The following is a 21,963-nucleotide window of genomic DNA, read 5'->3' as shown; positions in this document are numbered from 1 at the left end:
ACAGTTCGCTGTGATGTCGTAAGCAAACAGTCTCTTACTTTATTAAACACCGATTTTAGTTAAGACAAAACTTACCTACGATAATCATTATTTTGTAACAAAACAGACATTTGACACCACAGACATAGGAAGATATGTATCAAACTGACAACCTGTTCCCAAAAAGTAATTGAGATTTATGAAAAACTCACTTATTTTGGTCTAAACTTTTTCGTTTTGCCCAGGACCAGTGACAGTCTCCGTATTAGGTGAGTTCATGCGTGTGCCTCACTCTACAGCCTCGCTCTTGCGTGGCGACGCCCTGTCACCTCTGCATAAAATGCCTTTGCTGCCAATTCACCTACTTTGACCTTTTTCATTGTTCGTCCGCCGACTTCAGGGAACGGCCCTCACCTCTCTGAGGGGTGCACACTCAGCCTCTCAAAGCATTTCTCTGTGTGACCTATGACAGCTGCAACTGCACATTTCCCTGTGTGCTTTTTAAATTAATACCTCCCCTCCCCACTAGACTATTTGCTCCATGAGGGCAAAGACCATTTTTGTTCATTACAGCCCTAATACCTATCAAACTGTAGGCCCTCCAAAGTATTTACTAAATGAAACGATGGCTGAATAAATCAGAGAGCTGACAGTTATCCTGAAAATACGTTAGTATCTGGGATCAATGTACATACATGTAACAATGATGGAAGTACATGTGTTCATGTTAATGTATATACACATCCTTATGCATCTTTTACAGTAATACACCTTTTATTTTAAAATGGTTTTAGATACAAAAAAAGTGTATGCAGATTAACTCACAGGCCTATCACTGCCCTTCCTTCCCACATCCTAAGCCTGGATCTGGAATCATTTTTCTTTCCTTAAAAAAATATCCTTCAAGAAAGCTGGACAGCTGCATAGAAATCAGTGAAATTAGAACACTCCCTCACGTCGCACAAAAAAATTAACTTAAAATAAGACAAGACACTATATAAACCTCCTGGAAGAAAACACAAGCAAAACATTCTCTGACTTAAGTGTCAGCAGTGCTCTCCTAGGGCAGTCCACCCGGGAAACAGAAATAAAAGAAAAATAAATGGGACCTAATTAAACTGATAAGTTTTGCACAGCAGAGTAAACCATAAACAAAACAAAAAGGCCACCTATGGACTGGGAGAAAACACCTGCAAATGATGAGCCTGACAAGGGCTTGACCTCCAGAACGTGCAAACAGCTCACACAGCTCAACAGCAAAGAGCAAACAGCCCCACCCCAAACGGGCAGCAGACCTGAACAAGCACTTCTCCAGTGAAGACATACAACGGCCAGCAGGCACATGAAAAAGTGCTCAGCATCACTAATTATCAGAGAAATGCAAATCAAAACTACAATGGGGCGTCACCTCACACCAGCCAGAATGGTCATCACTGAAGAGCGCACAAACGACAAATGCTGGAGAGGCTGTGGAGAAAGGGGAGCCTCCTGCACTGCTGGTGGGAGTGCAGGTTGGTGCAGCTGTTACAGAAATCAGTACGGAGGTTCCTTAAAAAACTAAAAATAGACTTAACCATGTGACCCAGCAGTCTCACTCCTGGGCATCTATCCAGAAGGAACTCTAATTTGAAAAGTCACCTGCACCCCAAGTTCATAGTGCACTATTTACCATAGCCAAGACATGGAGACAGCCTAAATGTCCATCAATGGATAATCGGATGAAGAAGCTGTGGCATATATTTACAATGGAGTACTACTTAGCCATAAAAAGTATAAAATAACGCCACTTGCATCAACATGGATGGACCTGGAGATTGTCATACTAAGTGAAGCAAGTCAGAAAGAGAAAGAAAAATACCACATGGTATCACTCATATGTGGAATCCAAAAAGAAAAAAAAGAGAAAAAGACACAAATGAACATATTTACAAAATAGAAAGAGACTCACAGACACAAAGAACAAACTCGTTACCGGGGGAAGGGGAGCGGGGAGGGATACGTTGGGAGTGGGAGCTTCGTAGATACTAACTACCACGTATGAAATAGACAAACAAGTCTCTTCTGTGCAGCACAGGGAGCTATATTCAACATCTTGTAATAACCTCTAATGAAAAAGAAAGTGAAAAAGAATATACGTGTGTGTGTGTGTGTGTGTGTGTGTATAGCTGAATTAGAGGATTAACCTGAAGCAAGCACTGTTTTTCACAACTCTTGAATTCTACCTTCACAAATCTGTTCAAATCCACTTCACCCAAAATAACAGCACACGACCAATGGGAACCGGTTTCGGCTTAGCTGGAACCCATTCCAGGAAACCCCAGCCTCGGTCACCCTCCCTCTCTGCAGGGAAAGCATATAACTTGAGGAAAATGAACGTGCTTCCGTGAAGCCCAGCTTTGAGACACATCTCCGAGAAGCACCGTCTTCCACTAGACGTGTTTACCAAATGCACGTAATTATTTCAGAGCCACCTTGAATAATGGTAAAGTAAAATTAAAATCGTTTTGTCTAAATCTTTCTCACTTTATATTCAATAACCTTCTGGAAAAAAATTCATTGAGCAACATAATTACAAGGAATTTCCACATAAAACTATGAAAATCTCCCTATTTCACAGAATTACTGCTGCTGAGAATCGGCGAGCAAAGGGAACAGACAACGGCCAGCACGTTGGCTTCAGTGATTGCAGCTGTTTTCTTCTCTTTTTTTGTTTTTTTCCAAGTTCCTCCTGCACCCATCCTCCAATGGTCCATACACTAGAACATGATTCATTATCTAAGTGTTCCTAAAATACTATTACTTTAATACTCCTCTTTTCTTTCTAGTCATTTGACCTCATCTCTATAGCATGATCGTCTTTTACTTTTAAACTTACTTTACGTGCATTTCTAATTTATTTTTATGCAGGCTAATCTCTCGAGCGAACAGGCAGACAGACAGATGCTTTAGTGATCACATGCCAAATGTCTACTTCCAGTCGTTTAACTAATGTCAACGCTGCAATGTTTGTGAAGCTTAGATGCAAAAGCACTCTTGGGCTGATACATTGGACTAAGACTCTCAGGACAGAGTGATTTTCTCTAAACCAGTATCCACAATGGCTTTTACGACGGACGTGCGGTGGCCCACTCTTAGACAAATACCATGCAGTTGATGCAAAGTTACATCCGTATTATATGAAGAAATCCACCAAGGCTGCTAAACCCTGGCAGGTGTTCTGCAATCAGTACTCACATTGTGCTTTGTGAGGTTGGAAATGTTCGTCGCTATTGCTTGCAGCCACTCACTGCAGTCTTCGGCCGAGAGGCACTGGAGGGTTCCGCTGCAGACCCCGTCCACTGCCGTGACTTGAAAAGCGTTCTGCCTGCGGAGGTGTCAGAACAAATTAGACCGAAGCATCATCTCACTTGTCTCTTAGCAACTTGAAATAGTTATCTGTTCGAAAGCTCTTCTTTCAAACAGTATAAATGCAGCTTCAAATTCTTATTTGCTTACTTCTCATAAAAATATGTTTTTAAAAGGAGCCCTCAGGATGAATGCAGGCAACACACGATTCTGAGGTACGAGAAAGCATTCTGAGATTCAGATGAATCTGGAAAACCTCTGAGATGTCAAATGTACGTTACGTAAGTGGAAAACAGCTAAGACATTGACGGGGCTTCTTTCCCCGTGTGCCATGGAATCCCACGTTGGTGTTTATCGTTTCGGGTACCATCGCCTCCTCTTGACATTTTTCAGTGCGTTTTCTGATGTCACAGAATGGACACACAAAAGCCACACACCCAGAGACTGGGCATCATATCACGTGACGTCAGGAGCTGGAGCACTTTGTCAGCTGTGGAACCAGCTGTTACCTACCTTCTCAAGCAGTTCATAGCTCCTCACCTGCTCTGAATACTCACACTCTAAGTTTACGTGCGTGTGGTGCACAACCACCACGCTTGACTTAAAATGCAACAGTCAGCCTAAATGTCTCTATAATCCTCCACTGAGATTTTGCTGTTTCTGTTGTTGTTAGAGAAAATTAAATGGAGCCATCGACAAAAGTGCTATAGAATTTAAAGCAGCTTCCTACAGCTCTAATTGTTCACTTTTTTTTTCCTGTATCAGGTTCTTGCATGTTTCGATATAAGCTTAATGGAGAGGAATAGATTTAAAAAAACCCCAAATGAATGAAAAGTAGCCAAATCCTCATGTTTGAGAATTACTCTGTGATGTGACACAATATACTTCAGAAAATGCACAAATTATATTTAAATCCCAGCCCATTTTGAAGCAATAGAAAAATTCTTTAACTCAGTATTCAAAATGTGATGTAAATGGCATACATTTATATGCTTTTCTCCAATTAAATAGTTTTTCTCTCTCTTCTGAGTTTTTTGAGTAGGTGTTTGTAGATTCTACACGTGATTTCATCTCCACAAGCAAAGACCCCCCCATGACGGGCACGTGTCTGGCCCAGGACCATCATGAGAGCCGCGTCGCTCTCCCGTCCCACGAGACTGGTCCGGGTCTCAGAACTGGACACAAGGCAAAGCCTTTCCCATCCGGGCACCCTGCATCCACATTATGAATATCTCCAGAGAAACCTGCTGCAGACCAAGCGCTTTCTACTGATAACAGGAAATATTCAAATATTCTTTTTTGTTTGCTCTTAAAAATACACAAAAAGCCTAAGAAGGGACAACTATTCTTCATCTCTTTGAAATGATGTTCTTTTGAATTTGTGGCAAGAAAAAAATACGCTAAACACAAGAAGAATATTGCAACTTGACCTGAATTTCTTAACTTAATTTTGATATTCAAGAGTGAGTGAGAGATTTGCGGTGCACGGAAGCTCAGCTCTCCGTGGGGGAACCAGTCTGCGTTTAGTCGCACACGGTTCTCTCTGCTCGCTGGTCATCACAACCATTGCTTCATGCACCGTAAGTTACAGTCTGTCCTGAACATCGCCGTCCTCTCTGCTGTAAATACGTCACGGCGCCTGGGCACCTCAGCTGGTTAAAGCCAGCGTCCCCGGAGCCAGTCTGCCGTCCGTGCAGTCACACGCGCCGCGTCGTCTCCACGCGGAGTCAGTCTGAAGACTGACCTTTCATAAACTTGGGCTTAGCTGCCAACATACATCACCGTTTACATTCTGTTTCCACTTTTTAGGTGGGTTTGTCAGAAACCCTTTCAGGAATACGAGTGAAGTATTTAAACGGGTTCTTTGCTTACATGTACCTCTTGGAAGGCAGACGGGGCATAAGGATGGCAGCCTGGGCCCCATTTCTGCCTCTGTTATTGAATAAATAAGGACACTGGCAAATTAGGTTACTTTGTTGTGCCTCGATTTCCCCAAAAGAAAATGAGCAAAATATCCTTTACGGATTCAGTCAGAATTCATGGAGTAACTGGTAGGACCCAGATGCTTTCACGTGTCACAGAAGCTCGTGAATGAACCACCGCCATGTGGTCCCGACTGCAGTGTCTGGGGCAGCTCAGTGACGACGTCCGCCACCCAGCACTGAGGGGCAGCGGCAGTGCGCGGCGGTGTCTGCAGCTTTCAGAAAATGTCATTTTTGGGTCAAGATAATCAGAAATTGTCAAGCCAAAACTTATGTGTTTCATCTTGTTTGATCGTACGCTCTCTGAAATCAATAAAATGCATTACCTGTTAATTCGGTTTTGTGCTGTGAGACATTAAACTTTAGCCACAATTATTGTAGCCTTGAGGGTCCCCGGGCTAAATGACAATTCTTTGTACACACACACACACACACACACTTGCTGAAAGAAAGCAGTTGCATGGCTAGAGTTGGGTAACCTAGGCTTCTGAGTGCAGGGTTTTTTCCCACTTTCTGCTCAATATTGTCTTATATTTTTCTAAGGATTCCTGATCACTTTTCTGGCAATAAAAGTTATTCTCCAGTGTTGCTGAATTTTAAACTAGGTTTATTCATTTAAAATTCAAATTTAGTTTTCCCTTTATATGAAAAATATACTGCACACCAAGCATTCATAACTACTTTTCGGCACAGCAGGATCCCCATGAATATGCATGCACTTCTTGTGCGCTCGGTTAAGTGGTGCATGCTTTGAGTCGCTGCTGCTCTTAGATCGCACGAAGGCAGGTGTAGGTGATGTTTAGTTTTTGAGGCGTGAACAGGCGAAGGCAGAGGGAGCAGGCATTTTAAGCACGAGGAAGAGGTGGAGAGACCAAAATGTGCAAGTCTGCAGCGGCGGGGATCCCCTGTCCACGAAGGGCAGCGGGGAGCCCACGGAGAGGCAGGCCAGCCCGAGGAGGAGGGTGTGAGCCTCGTGTGAGCAGCTCAGAGTCCACGGGACCCGCAGCCGAACGTCCCACGGAGGACTGGCTGCACAGTCCAATTCGTGCGGAGGGAGGGAGTGGCCCTGTTGGACCAGTTTGGGTAACTGGCCAAAGATGAGATGATGTGGGACTGAAACAAACCTGTGTCGGGGAGAGTGAGAATGAAGCAGCTGGCTGAAGGGGTTCATAAAGGGTGAGGAAGGGTGTGGCTCAGTGCCGCCTTCCTTCACAGATTACGAGGGAGCAGGTGGTCAGATCCCTGCAGGGTTTCGGGTCCCACGGGATGGATGGCTTAGACACGGGAAAGGCGAGAAGGCACACCCTTCAGACAGGAGGGAAGGACTCCAAAGACGAACGTCAGCCTCGTACAAGCATGGCAGTTTGAGAGAAGTGTGGTCGTCACTACAACGTGTGTCTTGGGAAGTGGCAAGTCACAGGGCGGCGACTAGGTGAAGCCCGATGGATGCGATGGAAGCGGGCCCTGCACGCCAGCTCAGCATCGCCACCTGTCCCGGGCAGGGAGAGCCCTGGGAAGCACAGGGCCCAGGAGTGAGAGGCTCGTGTCGGTACTTTGCGAAGGCCTGTCTGCGGTGGGTTAGAGCAGGCGCGATGCTGCTGCAGGCAGGGACGGAGGAAGGGTCTCGAGATACTCAAACAAGGGTCAGAATATTTCAGGGCAGGGCATCTCTTCCTGGAGAGAACCGACTCAAACAGTATTTGAAAAATAAGCCACTTTTCCTGAGTTGGTTATTAATTACTGGAGAGATGATGAAGAAAAGGGCAAAATGAAAGGAGACCATGGGGCCAGTGATTCCAGCCATTCACTCTGTTTCACACTGAGCTCAGTCCACCAGCAGCAAGTTCAGGGGCGTCTCCACCAAGGGGCCACCTCGGTGTGCTCTCTGCCCAATGCATGGTCTGTCCCGGCTCCTGGCTCAAAACCGCCACCGTTGGCTGAGGTTCGTCAGAAGCTCTTCCACAGTTTCGTTACCTGTCTCCCAAAGCGGAATCACCAGTTCATCTCCCGATTTGAATTTTGGCAACTCATCATCCCCACACAAGCCCTACACGTCCCTCCCACTCCTGTAAGGTGACGGCACAGAACTTAAGTTCATGCCACTCTCTGACCTCTGATTTCTCTGGGTGGAAAATGAACATGGCAGCTTTGTCCCTCAACCTCAACACTTCCCACGTACAGATACTAAAGCAGTATTTATTGAGTCCAAAATTTGTAGATACTGACAGGCATACGCAGAACAGATAAACAAGATTATACTGTATAGCACAGGGAAATACATACAAGATCTTGTGGTAGCTCACAGCAAAAAAAGGGACAATGAATATATGTATGTTCATGTATAATTGAAAAATTGTGCTCTACACTGGAATTTGACACAACTTTGTAAAATGACTATAACTCAATTAAAAAATGTTAAAAAATATTTTTTTAGGCAATGAGTGAAGAATAAGTTAGCTCTTGAATGTGAACTGCTGTGCAATCCACTCAGAACAGCGCTGGGTCTGTAACTGACTATTACTGTCATGTTTATCGAGTGTAATTAATTCAATTGTGCTGAGGTGCCATAAAAGTAAAAATGTCAGAATTCATCTGCACTCATGCAAATCCTTTTTTCTCGTAAATTGCTTCAGCTGAACACTTCTACTCCATGCAACTACATACATTTTTAAAAGTAAAAACAAAACAAAACAAATTCATACATTTAAAAATGCCATTAATAGAAATATTCTAAAAAGCTCTTAAGGCAGAAGAAAAATAGAACCAAAACAAATAAAGATGAACAAAAGAAAGGTTAAAGGTGGGTCACTGCTGAGGAATAGTTACGCGATGATAAAATATCTTCAGGAACTCAGGCTGCACACGTGAATCAGAGCTCATCAGAAATATGCCCAAGGACAGGAAAGAAAGGAGTTAGCTAAAGTGTTCTAAGTTTCTAGCGTTTTCTGAAAAAGACAAAAATAGTAAATTGCATTTATAAACAGTCATAAATCACGTCTGTGTGGTGCTGTGGTCTGAAACCCCGATGACCAATGTGATGGGCTGATGGGCGGGGCTTCAGGGACGCTGACGACGGGAGGGTGGAGCCCTGGGAACAGGATCAGCGATTGCGGGAGGGGCTCCCGAGAGATCCCTGGTCCCTTCCACCTCGGGGGGACAGAGCGAGAAGACGCCGCGCGTGAGCCAGGGCGGGGTCTCCATCAGAGACTCCACCGTGACACCGGCGCCTCGGCTAGGACTTCCGGCTTCCGGGCTGCGCGCACACGTCTCTGCCGCTTGCTCGCTGCTATCATCTGCTGTGTTGTTACAGCAGCTTGAAGGACGGAGACATACGGTGTGATGCTTAGGCAACAATTAAGGCAAAATAAGACGGTGTAGGTGTAACAACATCATAGAGGGAATGCTGAAAATCAAAATGTTTAAATATTTGAAAAAAGTGGAAAAAGTTAGAATACAAAAACGTGTGTGTTGAGACAAAGGAGTTTTTTCTTGAACACATATAAAACTGTCAAATCTCAGCAGTCAAAAAGTAAATAAAAATACATAAATAAGACCAATTACAAAATGGTCCAAAGACAAAGCGGCATTTCACCAAAGAGGGTTCCATGCGACGGATAAGCACAGGGCAAGACGCCCAGCAGCACCGGGATGTGCACATTCAGGCCACGGCGGTAGATCCTACCTGCGCTGTAGCTACAGGAACGGCGAAACGGAAGACAGCAACACCGCGGCCCGGCAGAGACGCGGGGGCCTGGACGGCGCCGCCCGCCCCGCGGGGCTGCGGGGCTGCACGGCCCCCCGCAAACCCTTGTCTGCCCCTCGGTAAACTAAACAGCTGCTGCCGTGCGGCCAGCTGCGCTGCGAGCTCGCGCCCAAGGAAGTGAGGATGCCTCTCCGCATGGAAGCCCACACTCCAGCGCTCACAGCAGCTCTGTCTGGAAAAGCCAACCCCTGGGACCACCCAGACGGCCTTCAGGGGTGGAGTTCTAAACGAGAAGCAGCCACACTACTAGGTTATTAGAGGATCCCAATCTCCAGTGAAAAACGTGACCGGGCTGCACTGTGTGGACACTGCACACTCTCTGAAGCGCACGTGGAGCATTTCCTAAAATTAGTTAAATACTGAGTGAAACCAAGTCTCAGGAAGTATCAAAGGAGCGAAACCGCTCAACACGAAGTTACACAGACAGCGGGAACAAAGAGAACAGCGCGGGACGACGCCTCGGCCACCTGCGCTGACGCGCGCCTTGCCGCGTGCAGGCAGCTCGGCCTGCTCCTGGGGGCGGACGGCCAGGGAGAGCCGCCCGCGGGACTCACCGGCTCAGGTCCGTCCCCGGCACGTACTGGGAGAAGCGGCAGTGGAGCAGAGGGATCAGTCTGAGGTCGCACCATCGCTTTTCCCACCTCAGCCCGGGGCACGCGGGCCACGAGGAGCAGGATAACGTGTCCTGAAAAGGAAACGAGCCTTCAGTGCCGTGGGTTCCACGTCACAAGCCCTCCTCATCTGAGGGACGCCTATCCCTAAACCATCACAAGACGCGGATAAAATACCACAAGACGTTCGTGTTCACTGACAGTGAAGTTACCTGTGTTAACTTCTCTATCCACGGAATTCTATGAGAAAGTGAGGAGGGACACACTGAGATCAAGAACCAAACTGCTGAAAACGTGAAAAAATGGGGTGAGGAGGAGGAAGAAAAAAATAAAACTGCGACAACTGAATTCACTCAAGAATGGGAAAGGTGGGGTGAAACTAACTGCAAAGAACTAGCTTGTGACAAAAGTCAAGTAATCATAGTTCATTCAATTAAGCAAATGGTTTCTATCTGCTCAGCATTAAACGTTGTTAGAAGGCCTTGTGATCCATCAGTTACTTCGAAAGATTTTTGAGTAGAATGAACATTCCCCTAAAACAGCTCTCCAGCTCGACTCAAGGAAACCTCTGTCCACTGTTTAACCCTCATGTTCACACAATGTTTGTATTTCCTTATGTTGTTTTCTACAGGTTTAAGATTACATGTTATTTTAGGTGTCATTAAAAAAGTGTGGGTATTTTCTCCTTATGTGTAGAGAAGACATGTATTTGAATAAAATCTGAGTTTTTCACTTGATGTGAATCCACCCTTCTTTCACGATCCCAGCTTCATTGCTAAACTTGCTCACAAGCGGCACACAGGGAAGGACGCCGACACTCACGGCGCAGGAGCTGTGAGAGCCAGGCTCCGTCCGGCCTGGGGCCCCGGCGCCGGCTCCCCTGCTGCCAGACCCCACCGTGCCCGTCCTGAGGCTGGAGGAGACTCTGCTCTAGCGCAGGTGCTGAAGCCCCGTGAGCCTAAAATTTTTAGCCTCTTTCAGGTATTAATTTCTTCAAAATTGCTTAGGGGAAAATCTGTTACGTATTTTTTGCTAAAGGTTGAGTGTTCTTTATGGTAACTGTCAACCACGGTGCCCGTGAGGGTCGGCCAAGTCCTCAGCCGCGTCCCGCAGCCAGAGGGAGGCCTGGCTCCGACGGTGGTGAGGGGCCGTGGCTGGTCCCCAGGACGCCCCCCCTCCACCGTGTAAGACATGCTCGTGGGGCCGCCCCAGGGGCCAGACCAGGGGCCACAGGAGCCATCCTCCTCTCCCCCGGCCTTCACGTCACATGACGTGACACAGGCGGTGGTGACAGCTCAGCAGGGCCGTCAGGGCTCAGGCTCCTTAGCAGAGTGAGACCCCCCGGGTGCAGAAACGCCACTCCCCCAGCCCACGAGTCCCAGGCAGGGTCCTGGATGCCCCGGCCTCCCCGCGCCTGTCCGAGAGACAGGCCGTCACGGGTCCCTCTCACAGAAGGGAAATGAAGCGCTTCCGAGCGCTCAGCCCCTGTGCCCCTGTCCTTTCTGCAGGAGGGCACCTGCAGAAAGAAACAGCGACCCTGTGTGACCCACGAGGGCAAACCGACGAGGCCCTGGGGCCAGAACCGACCGAGCCGCCCCATCACTAAGGCTGGAGCGGCCCCCACTGCCCCTCGCGGGCCCTGGAGTGCTGCGGGGCCCAGGGTGTGTCTAGCCGTTTCCCCACCAGAAAAGCAGCCGCTAAGTCACTCAGATCCCGGTCTTCCGAAGATCCGCATTGTAAACAGCCTCCCTCGTGGGACGATTTCTCTGGTAACAAAGTAAAAGAGGCAGCCAGATGAAGTGCCCCCGGTGTGGCGGGTCTACACCTGCACAGATGACCCTCGGTGGTGCCCAGGGTTCCCCTGCAGGAGCTAAACCAACCAAACGGGAGAGGCGTGGGGCCCGGAGGCCTTCAGCCGCGATGGGTGCTGGTGCGGTTCAGCACGATGGGCTCCAAGAGGGCCTGGAGGTGCCCAAGAGGAGGGCTTGGAAGAAAAATGCCACAGCGAGGGCAAGGATTCCCAGTGGAGAGTGAACCGTCCACGTCAGAAGAAAAAGCTACGTGTCTCACACAGCCTAACACGTGGAACAGAAAACAAAAATTCCACATAAAGTGAGCACAGGGGATGCCTGTGAGCCTCACGTTTAACCAGGCAGAATCGTTTGTCTTCAGAACGTGCGAATGTTCTGAAGGGGGAGATACAAGGAGTTTCAAAAATCTATTAGGAAAGAAAAAAGAAAAACCTGCTTACTCCCAAATACAGGTGGAAAATCAAAATGGACACTTTATTAAATGGGTATAAAACAAACATGTCAATTTTATCAATTATTAAATACATGCATAGTTTAATGTTCCTCACATCTCATGTAATGTGTAGGTTAGGTCTCCCCACTTTGCATTAATTTCCTGGTGTGCATGAAGGATGCTAAGAAATCCTAATGTGTGGCAAATTATATAGCCACTTATAGCGAAATAATTTCAAAAGAAAAAATGATGAAAGTTATGTCAAATGACATAGAACATGAAACCACATATAATATGCAATGTTATTAGGTGACTATATGATGTGACACGTGGTGTCCCAAAGGTAAGTTTCTGTAGCTCACAAAGGGCTTCATACAGACCTGAGAAGAGAAAAGTGACATTAAAAAAGTAACTGACCTACTCGTGTTTTTCCTCCCTGGATTATCGTGATCCTTAAATCATGAAGCAACCACGGATTTCAAACATATCAGAGAAACCGGACTTCACAGCAGTTTTTGCGCACTGACGCTACACGTATTCTCCCGGACCTTCCCTGGGCTCCCTCCTTACTAATGGGGGCTGCGCCTTGGCCATCTTACTGTGTTGTTGGGGTGGTAGTTGAGGTGCAAACCGCTGTCACAAAGAGGTGAGGACGTGCCGCTGCTCTGGTCGCTGGGAGCACCTGCAGGGGACAGAGTCACAGAGGCACCACTGGTTAGAATGCCTGCCTGCGCCAGACTCACACCGTCTACACTGTCTGCTTCATACACTCAATGACCAGGGAGTCATGTATGCCACTTACACCAAAAATAAACATTAAAACCCAAAGCGGGCCCCTGCAAGAGACCCGCAAATAGTTACCTTTGACTCCCGAGATATTAAGGCTTTATTAAGGAAAACAAAGCCAAATAAAAGCACTATTTCATTTCATTATCGAGCAGGGCCCGCCCTTAGCCGTCCATTCAGCAGTGCAGGGTTTTGTTTGTCTACAAAGTTCTATTTAGTGCCATGGATTAATCTACTAGCAAATTCCATATTTAGGTCCTACACTTTTCCATCATGCAAAAAATGTTTGTGAAAAAAAAAAAAAAGCCTGCGAGTCCTCTGTCCTTCTAAGGGCTCTTGGCACACACTGTAATGGGAAGTGTCTCATTGACATGATTTAATTTTGTGAATCCGCTAAGACACTTCATATCAGATCCTCATGAGAAACCTGCCAATATCTATTTTTAAAAAATGAGTAATATATGTCTTAAAGATTTGTGACTTTCTAAGATTTTAGAGTTTCGTGATTGCTACAGTCAGGATTAGAATGCATATTTCTTGATTTCTGATTCATTGCATTTTTTGAGAACATTTTATTTTTGGAGTTGCTAATGTGGGTAAACATGAGCTAATAATGAATCTCACTCCCAACTTTTATTTGACGTATTACACTTACATGCAAACGTCATTAAAGGGCACACTCCTAACATAGTGACCCACGTGCTCAAGAACAGTGACCTTGCTCTCCTCCTTTATGACTCTAAAACTTCACAGTTTGCCTGGTGCTGAGAAGGGAAACGGGCGTTCTTGCTATATACCAGCATGGATGTAGTTTTTATGCTTTTTAAATCTTAAGAATTTCAGTTTGTTTTAGATATTTTTCTTTTGATGTTTATCTGCATTTCTCTCTTATGAGACATTTTTAATGCATCCACATGTTACTCTAAAATGTAGATGTATTTTGAACTGAATAAAACAAAAATGTAGCATATCAAATTCTGTAATGCATCTACAGTAGTTCTTTGAATGAAATTTAAAAATTTAAATATATGCACAAGAAGAAGGTAGGTGTAATCTCAGTGACCTGTGCTTGGATCTTAAGATGTTAGAAATGGAAGCCAAACTGACACAAGGTAAACAGAAAACAGAACATAATAAAAATACAAGTGAAAAGCAATGAAATAGACCACTGAAAATAACAGACAGAATTAACCATGACAAAAATGGGTTCTTTGAAACAATTAATAAAACCTATAGCAAAAATGACACAGTAAAAGAGAGAAAACACAGGTTACCAATATCAGAAGTGAAGGCGAAGGTGTCACTGCAAATCAACAGATAGTCAAAGGGTAACGGAAAGATGTGACTGACTTCATGCAAAGACACTGACAACTTAGTTGAAATGAACAAAAATATTGAAAAAAAAAACCATATCAAAATTTACAAAAAAAGAAAAGAGAATATCAAAAAAGTCCTATATCCACTCGAGAGATTAATTCATACGAACAAAAATGATGCTTCTAGGATCGGACTGTGTCTCTGGTGAACTTATCCAGTCATTTAAGGAAGAGATACTCTCACTGTTAAACAGCTTCTTTCTGGAAATAGAGGCGGAGTCACCTCTTCACAACTTAACGTGAAGATGTAATAACCCTGGCACCCAGTTCCCACCAGAGCATTCAGGGAAAGACAGGCGCCTCTGGTTGTCGTTCATGACCATAGACTTTTTTCAAAATTAAAAATACATTAGCAAATTAGAAGCTGTGATATATTTTTAAAAAACCATAATACTTCATGACTGTGGTGTTTATCCTAGGAATGCAAGCTTGATTTGGCATTCAAAGTCCATTTTTAAACAGGTACCATATCAACAGAGTAAAAAAAGAAAAAATGCAATACCTCAATGGATAAAAAAACACTGAGGGAATTCCACTTTAACTTCTATTTTGAAAAAGAAAAAGGAAAGTCCTCAGGAACCTGGGAACAGAAGGGCACCTTCTATTCTAACAAAGCGTATCTGTGAACACCGACAGCTGGTGCCACATTTAACGGTAAAAGCTTGAAAGTTCCCCCCACTATCCTGAGAATGAGGACACCTGCTGTCAATACTCCATTCAGCATCTCACTGGAGGTCCCAGCCACGACAACAGGCAAAACCGAGGGAAAAAAAATTAAAGAAATATAGGTTAGAAAGAAATTAGCAAAATTTATTATTTGCAGATGACATAATTTTATATATAGAAAAATTTAAAGAAAATAAAAAAAACTTACTAGAATTAATATGAAAATTAAGCTACGTTGCAGAATGCCAGTGTATATAAATGCATTTCTATGTGTTAGCAGCAGATAATTAGAAAATTAAATCTTTAAAATATTATTTACAATAAAATGAAAAACATAAAATGATTAAAATAAATTTAATGAGAGATATGTAGTATTCTACCATTGAAAACATTAAAATATTGCTGAGAAAAATTAACACATAACTAAATGGAAAGTGATATTATGTTTGTGCATTAAAAGATTTAAAGTTGTCAAGGAGTTAATTCTCTAAATTGTCTATCAAGTCAATTTAGTCCTAGTCAAAATCATGATAGTGTTTTTATAATAGAAATTTTGACATGCTGTTTACAAAACGTGTGAGTAATGCAAAGGATCTAGAAAAACCAAACAAGCTTAAAATATTGCAAAGCGGACCAGCCTACCCTGGCTGAGCACTGGAAGTATTATAAAGTACAACAATCAACAGTGTGGTTTAGGTGAATGGAGAGAGACACAAGTTCATGGAAATAAGACGGTGATTCCTTCATTCTTGCCTCCTACCTCAGAACCAAAAAGCAGTAAGCACAACAACAAAAACAACAACAACAACAAAATGGTAATTTAGACTTTTTCAAAATTAGAAAGTTCTGCAAATTGGAGACTCCTTTAGGGAAAGCATACAGCCATACACAGATTGAGCGACACGTCTGTAACACGTGTAGCTAACGAGAGACTTAGAAACAGGCTTGTACGCTCCTGCACTGTGACAATATAAAAACATCCCAGTTAAAAAATGGGCCAAAGACTTGAGCAGACACATTACAGAATAAGATATGCAAACAGACAGTAAAAATGCTGAAATGGTACACTGGGAGGTAATCATCATTAGTCTTTGGGGAAACGCAAATCAAATCTGCAATCTGATACCACAACACACTCAAGGGAATAGTTAAAAAAGAAAAAAACTCTGACCATCAAATATCGGAGTAAGTGTGGAGCAGGCAGAGCCGCCAGCCATGCTGGAGCGGACAGCGTTTGGCATACGTTCACATACACGCTCATTGTAGAAATACGTTTGGCAGTTTGTTAGCAAGTTAATTGTACATCTGTCCTGTTCAATTCCACTCCTATAGCACTTATAGTAATGACATAAAATATTAAGACTTCCAAAATCCTTGCACGAGAATGTTTACAGCAGATTTATTTATAACAGCAGAAGACTGGACGCATCCTGTTGCCTGTGGACAGGAGGCTGTGTTATCACACTCCACTCGTATTGCACAGCGATATAAACCACTGAATACGCGACACGAGGGATTGTTCACAATGAAAGAAGCCAGACACAAAGGAGTAACTACAGTCTGCTTGCATTACATAAAGTTCTAGGAGAAGCAAAAATAACACATGATGATAAGAAATTAAGTCAACGGACGTTTCTGGAAAGCTATTCACTGGAAGAGGCACAGCGGAGCCATTCTGTGATCTAAAGGACTAAGCAAACGTGTGCCTTTGTCAGAACTGATCCAACCGTGCATTTAAGGTCTCTGCATTTCATTGCATGTAAACTGTGCCTCAGTTAGAAACACTCTTCTCTGACAGCAAAAAGTATCAGATAATATGCATTTCATTTCACAATATGCAAGAAGATACAGAAATCTTTGAGTGGCTCTTATGGAAACTGTTACACTTCCACATAGACGGGTGCTTCCTTCAATCCCCACATTCTCATCAGGACAAATTAAGTGTAAATGTTTATTTATTCAGTTCAGTAGCCAAATCAGAGTATATTCTTTTCTACTTAGAGAATATATATTCATCAAATATTATGAATGAAATTTAATAGAGATACAAAATGCATATATTTGACATGATATTTATTTTTAAGATAAAAACACTTCCCCAATTATAGGCTGGAAAATAACTAAATGTGAATACATTCTGAAACAAAAAGCAACATCTGTTCCCTTTGCAGAAGGGCTAATAGAATGCTTTGCAATATTTTTCTTTTAAAGTTTGTATTCAGGCAAAAATCCCAGCTTTAAAAAGGAATTACTAACTGCTGCCAGGAAATAATGGTCTAGGATGTAAATATGACAACGAGAGCATTTCACCTGCTCTTCACAAATGCTTACACGCACAGTCTTCGTTCAGTGGGAGCTTGAGGAAAGCAGGTGCTCTTTTCAGAAATGAGACTGTTAGGGTCACTTCTTCCCCAGCATTTCGAAGAACTTGAACCTAATGCAAAAATCATCATCATCATCATCATCTCATTATCAGTATGCCTACAAAAAATTTGTATATTATTGGAAGTCCTTGAAATAACTGGTTGTTTTTTCCACCTCTCACAGTTTTCCCTAGTGGTCGAAACTCTTCGTGGAAGACAGAGGGGACAGGCTCTCTCACGCTGCAGGAACCAGCCCCCCACTGCCCTCTTCCCACCACCATAGTCCCTGTTCACTCACAACGTCGTCATCGTCCACGCACGTGCACTGAGCCTCTCTTGAGGCGCTATGGTCTGTGTTCAGTCTACAGAAAGATGCACTGCTCAAACCACTGCATTTGCTGATTTAATAAATATTTATTGAGTATCCGTGATGCATTGTTTGGAGATGTATAAATGAACGGCCCCGTAGCTGTTGACCAGGGTGCTAATTCTAATTAATTAAATCGTTCCAACTCACTCAAACCGTTTTGCAAACAATAAATAGCTATTATTTCCCCATGATATCATGGCATATTTTATTTTCCTTTCCCTGTAAATTTAGAGCAATGAGGGAGACCCTTATTATCAATGAGTTGCAAAACTTTCCAAATTATGGAATTACTGGGTCTATTTCTTCCAGTTAAAAGATGCTAGTTTCTCAAAATATTACACCAAGACCAATGCAAGCAATAGTAAAAGGTCAAGGAGCTGAGGGTCACCTGCAGCAAACATAGCTGGAGAAGATCTAAGCACAGCCATAATTATCTCACAAACTAAGAGGGGAGTTAAGAACACAGCGAAGCAGGTAACAATCACGTGAGCGTAATTTGTCATTAAACATAGAAAAAGGGTTTGTCATTAGGTCGTTCAAGAATTGACTGTCAAAATGACTGAGAGTGACTTCTGGTCCCTGCGAGATGTGGTAAAGTTCTCTCACCCAGTAAGTACAACTAGCAAACACCGAGGAAAGCGCGAGACGACGGGGGTGCAACTCCGAAAGGCAGACGGGAGAAGCGGAGCTGACTGGGAAGCCCGGGGCCTCCCCAGGGAGGGCCGGCCGCCCCCTGCGGGACAGGCAGCCCCCACCCATGCAGCGGTGCGGGGCCCGACCTGCGAGAGCCCCTCCACCTCCTCAGAAGCACCCGCAGGGGGAGTGGGGGCCCGATGACACACGGTGAATCAACTGCACCAAGCCAGCCCCACAAGGGCGTGAAACAGTGTGCCGTCAAAGGGACCAGAGCCCACGGAGTCAGGCGAGGTGCAGGTGGTAACACTGTGCGCCCACAGCAGCCTGCAAGAAGCAACACACGTATTTACTCTGAATCCACAACATCGACACCACAGCGACACGAGTGTCTAGTTTGTAAACAGTGCACCCAATTTAAGGAGAATCATTGAAGGAAAGGAGAGAGATCACATTTCCTTGTTTTTGTAGAATTCTGCGTCAGATCACCTAATACAAAACGAACTGCCAACGTCTGAAAAACAAAGCGGGGTGTGGCGACACCACGTGGGATGTGCAGCCTTAGACACAGTTGTAAGTGTGTGTGTTTGTGCATTTTATCCCAACCTGTTGGCACAACACAGAACTAAGAAGTCACTATCTGAACTGCCTGTACCCTTTCCTTCCACACTCTGTCATCTCATCCTATCATGGAAATCACTTAAACGTGTTATTTTGACTTTTAAATGCCGTCCCCCTGGGGTGCACGCTGAGCACAGCACGAACACCCTGAGACACGGGCAGCGTGGCTGGGCCACCAGGGCAGGTTCCGCCAGCGTCTCCTCCGAGCCCGAAGTCCGCACGGGAGAAGCGTGGCTGTCCGGCCCTGGGGAGCAGTGGCTCCTCTGCAAGCCCGGTCATTTCAGATACTCGAGAGCAGAGCTGTGTGTCTCAAATGTTATGTGTTAGATGACCGAGGAGAAAACAATATGCCTTATATGTTGCTAAATACCTGAAGGAAAATACATTCACTTTGCTACTTCCAATCTCAGTCTTCAGAGGAATCTATCACACACAAAACTGGTGGAGACCTGACAGTTATAAAAGCCATTCAGGTATTTACTGAACTGGGCAGAATGCGTGACTTTATGAGACGCAGGCACTTTATCTGGAAACTGAGTGTGTCCTCATCTTATGTGCATGGAAATTACTGAGAATACAGAAGGATGGCCCTTAGCAAATTATCAACTTATTGCCTTTTGATTTTGTTTTCTCAGACGTCTCTCAAGTCTCCTTTTCTACTTGGAAGAGTCCCAAAGGACATCCTGCTACCTGGTCCCCAAATGACAAAAGCAAAAACCAAAAAGACTCTTCGGGGAACCCTCCTGTTCCCTCCTTCAGACCTCCTCACTCCAGGCCTCTGAAAACCACGTAAGCCTTCATCTGAATCCAAAGACACATTAAGGGAAGAGTAAATGGATCGTGACAACGTGTGAAACACAGCGGGTGCCAGGGCATCAGCCCCTCTGGTCCAAAGCCACCTCGTGTCAGAGGCCGCCTAGAATCTTACGGATCTGGCGTGGCCCCAGGGCAGTGGCTGGGTACCAGGGAACTCAAGCTCTGTCTCTTTCAATGAGTCGAAGACAATGAATGCCCATTTCAGAAGCCTACAGGCTGGTCACTTGAGATATGAAGCTGAGTTGGTTTATGCTCAGTTAGAGATTTTAGAAGAATGAGAGTCCACGGAGGGTAGGTGAACTCCCACGTGGTGTTTCAAGTGAAGCCGCCCTGGAGAAAACCACTGGCTGTAATTCTCACCAGCGTTTATATTGAAAAACAGAAGGAGGGGAGGGGAGATAAATTAGGGATTTGGGATTAGCAGACACACACTACTATACATAAAATAGTAAACAGCAAGGACCTACTGTAGAGCACAGGGAACTAGATTCCATATCTTGTAATAACTTATAATGGAAAAGAATCCAAAAAAGATATATATATATATATATATATATATATATATATATATATATCTCACTTTGCTGTACCCCTGAAACACTATAAATCGACTATACTTCCATTTTTACAAAAAGCAGGTGTAAGTAGGTGGGAGGAAGAGATGCGGGGCTCCCTGCCCGAGCCCGACGTGGTGGAAATGCCTTCACCCTCTCCCCACCTGCCGTCGTCACACCTGCCATCCTGAGCGGGGGGTCCATGTCTGCAGTCACGAGAGGAGAAAGGATGCGTTTCCTCCTGTCTCTTGTCCCCCTGTCTCCATAGCAACCTGGGCAGCAGCTCCCAGCTCAGCTCAGGGAGACAAAGAGACTGATGGGGCCCCAACTGCCAGATCACTGGTGGGGAGCCGTCCCCTCAGCACCGCTGACCACTCCTGTCTGGGCATCATAAGCTGGAGGCTCTGTCAGTGTGTCTGTGCCACCTGGGTCGCGGCTGAAGCTCCAGGACCAGCACTGTTTCTGTTCCTGGCTGGGCGGACCCTGGGACCTTCATCCCCGGGCAGAAACTACACCACCAACTGGGAGCAATAGCGAGTGCCTCCTGAAGGACGCCACTAGGCACAACCCAGCACGTCTCCTCTTTGATTTTGCTCAGCCAAGAGACTCAAAAGGAACTCTTAGACATTTCCCCAACTTGTCATCCGGCTCTTTCTGGGGCAACTGGGAGATACAGAGCTTCCTCCCGACTGCCGATGAGAACTCATCTCAGAGAGACACGAGGCGTTATCTCACCCAGTCCAGAGTGACACAGCGGAGGCCACTTCATGTGCCGTCGCAGAGGTGGTAACATGGGGGCACAGCAGAGGCTCTGAGTTTCATTTGATGTGGTCCAAGTTATGTGCTGCCCAGTGAGAAGCACAAACTTCACACTCCTTGAATATTCAGACCGTAAGTGATTATAGGGACAAAGTGTGAAAATCTCAAAATAAAGCACAAATATATATTTTTAGTCTATCAGTCACTAACTCTCTCTTAGATTGTCTTCAAACTACGGCAGCTCTGCTTTGCGGGAGCTGTCCTCTCAAAAGACACACTTTGCAAAGAGAAAAGAGTTTCTAGTCCGATGGTCTTATCCGAGAGCTGTGATGTGTATGTACATTGGATACTCAATACTTGTTTGTTAATAAAAATAATGCTAATCATGGCTTTGTGTCTCTCATAGTATTTAAGCTACATCAGCTTAAATGTGTGTTCCCTCATTTCCGCCACCTGTAATTCTCTCAATGAAATATTTTTTATTGTTAAATACAGGCTGATTTCTGTTGTGAAAATAAACAATTTTTAACCATTTTAAGGTTTTTTAAAACATTTTTATTGATTTATAATCATTTTATAATGTGTCAAATTCCAGTGTAGAGCACAATTTTTCAGTTATACATGAACATGTATATATTCAGTCATTTTAAGGCTTTAATTATAATTGTATAGATTAGACTGGGCATCAAAGGCGACTTCTGTTAGGAATATAAAACGCCTTTGACCAGACCTTCAGCATCAAGCCAGTGTGAGGGAAAGACCTGAGACATAAGTGCTTTCTGGCAGCTTTGCGTTGTTGCCATTTTCATGCCAAGGGTGTACCTCATCTAATTATTTTAGTGCTAACCGGCAGGTTGTTTCCGTTTATTTTCTTTGGATTTTTATGATGTTGTGTGTCCACTGCCCGAAAGCCTCTCCGGGTAAATAGTAAATAAATTTAAGTGAACTAAGCATTACACCTCCAACTGCTGCAGTGGACGCAGGCATATTTCTCTCCTGTGATTTTCAAGATATCTCACATTGTGGACTAAAAGTGGCCGAACCTCTCCCAAAGGCAGCTGCTCGCACCTGACAGTGGGCTGCCCAGAGTTAAAC

The 21,963-nt window shown here is 44.7% G+C and overlaps 1 protein-coding gene across 2 annotated transcripts in view; it reads right to left on the bottom strand.

Moving 5' to 3' along the window:
• Positions 1-21,963, bottom strand: part of SNTG1 (syntrophin gamma 1) — a 117,388-nt gene that overhangs the window by 59,293 nt on the left and 36,132 nt on the right. For both annotated transcript variants that reach the window (XM_010970710.3, XM_074354882.1), the window contains exons 7-10: positions 17,084-17,186; positions 12,524-12,606; positions 9,624-9,754; positions 3,214-3,343 (exon numbers count right to left, since the gene is read on the bottom strand). In XM_010970710.3, the coding sequence (XP_010969012.1) occupies positions 3,214-3,343; positions 9,624-9,754; positions 12,524-12,606; positions 17,084-17,186 (447 nt within the window). The remainder of the gene's footprint in view (positions 1-3,213; positions 3,344-9,623; positions 9,755-12,523; positions 12,607-17,083; positions 17,187-21,963) is intronic.

Source organism: Camelus bactrianus, chromosome 29 (genome assembly GCF_048773025.1).
Source record: "Camelus bactrianus isolate YW-2024 breed Bactrian camel chromosome 29, ASM4877302v1, whole genome shotgun sequence".
NCBI lineage: Eukaryota > Metazoa > Chordata > Mammalia > Artiodactyla > Camelidae > Camelus > Camelus bactrianus.
This window is presented reverse-complemented; position numbering and strand designations above follow the sequence as displayed.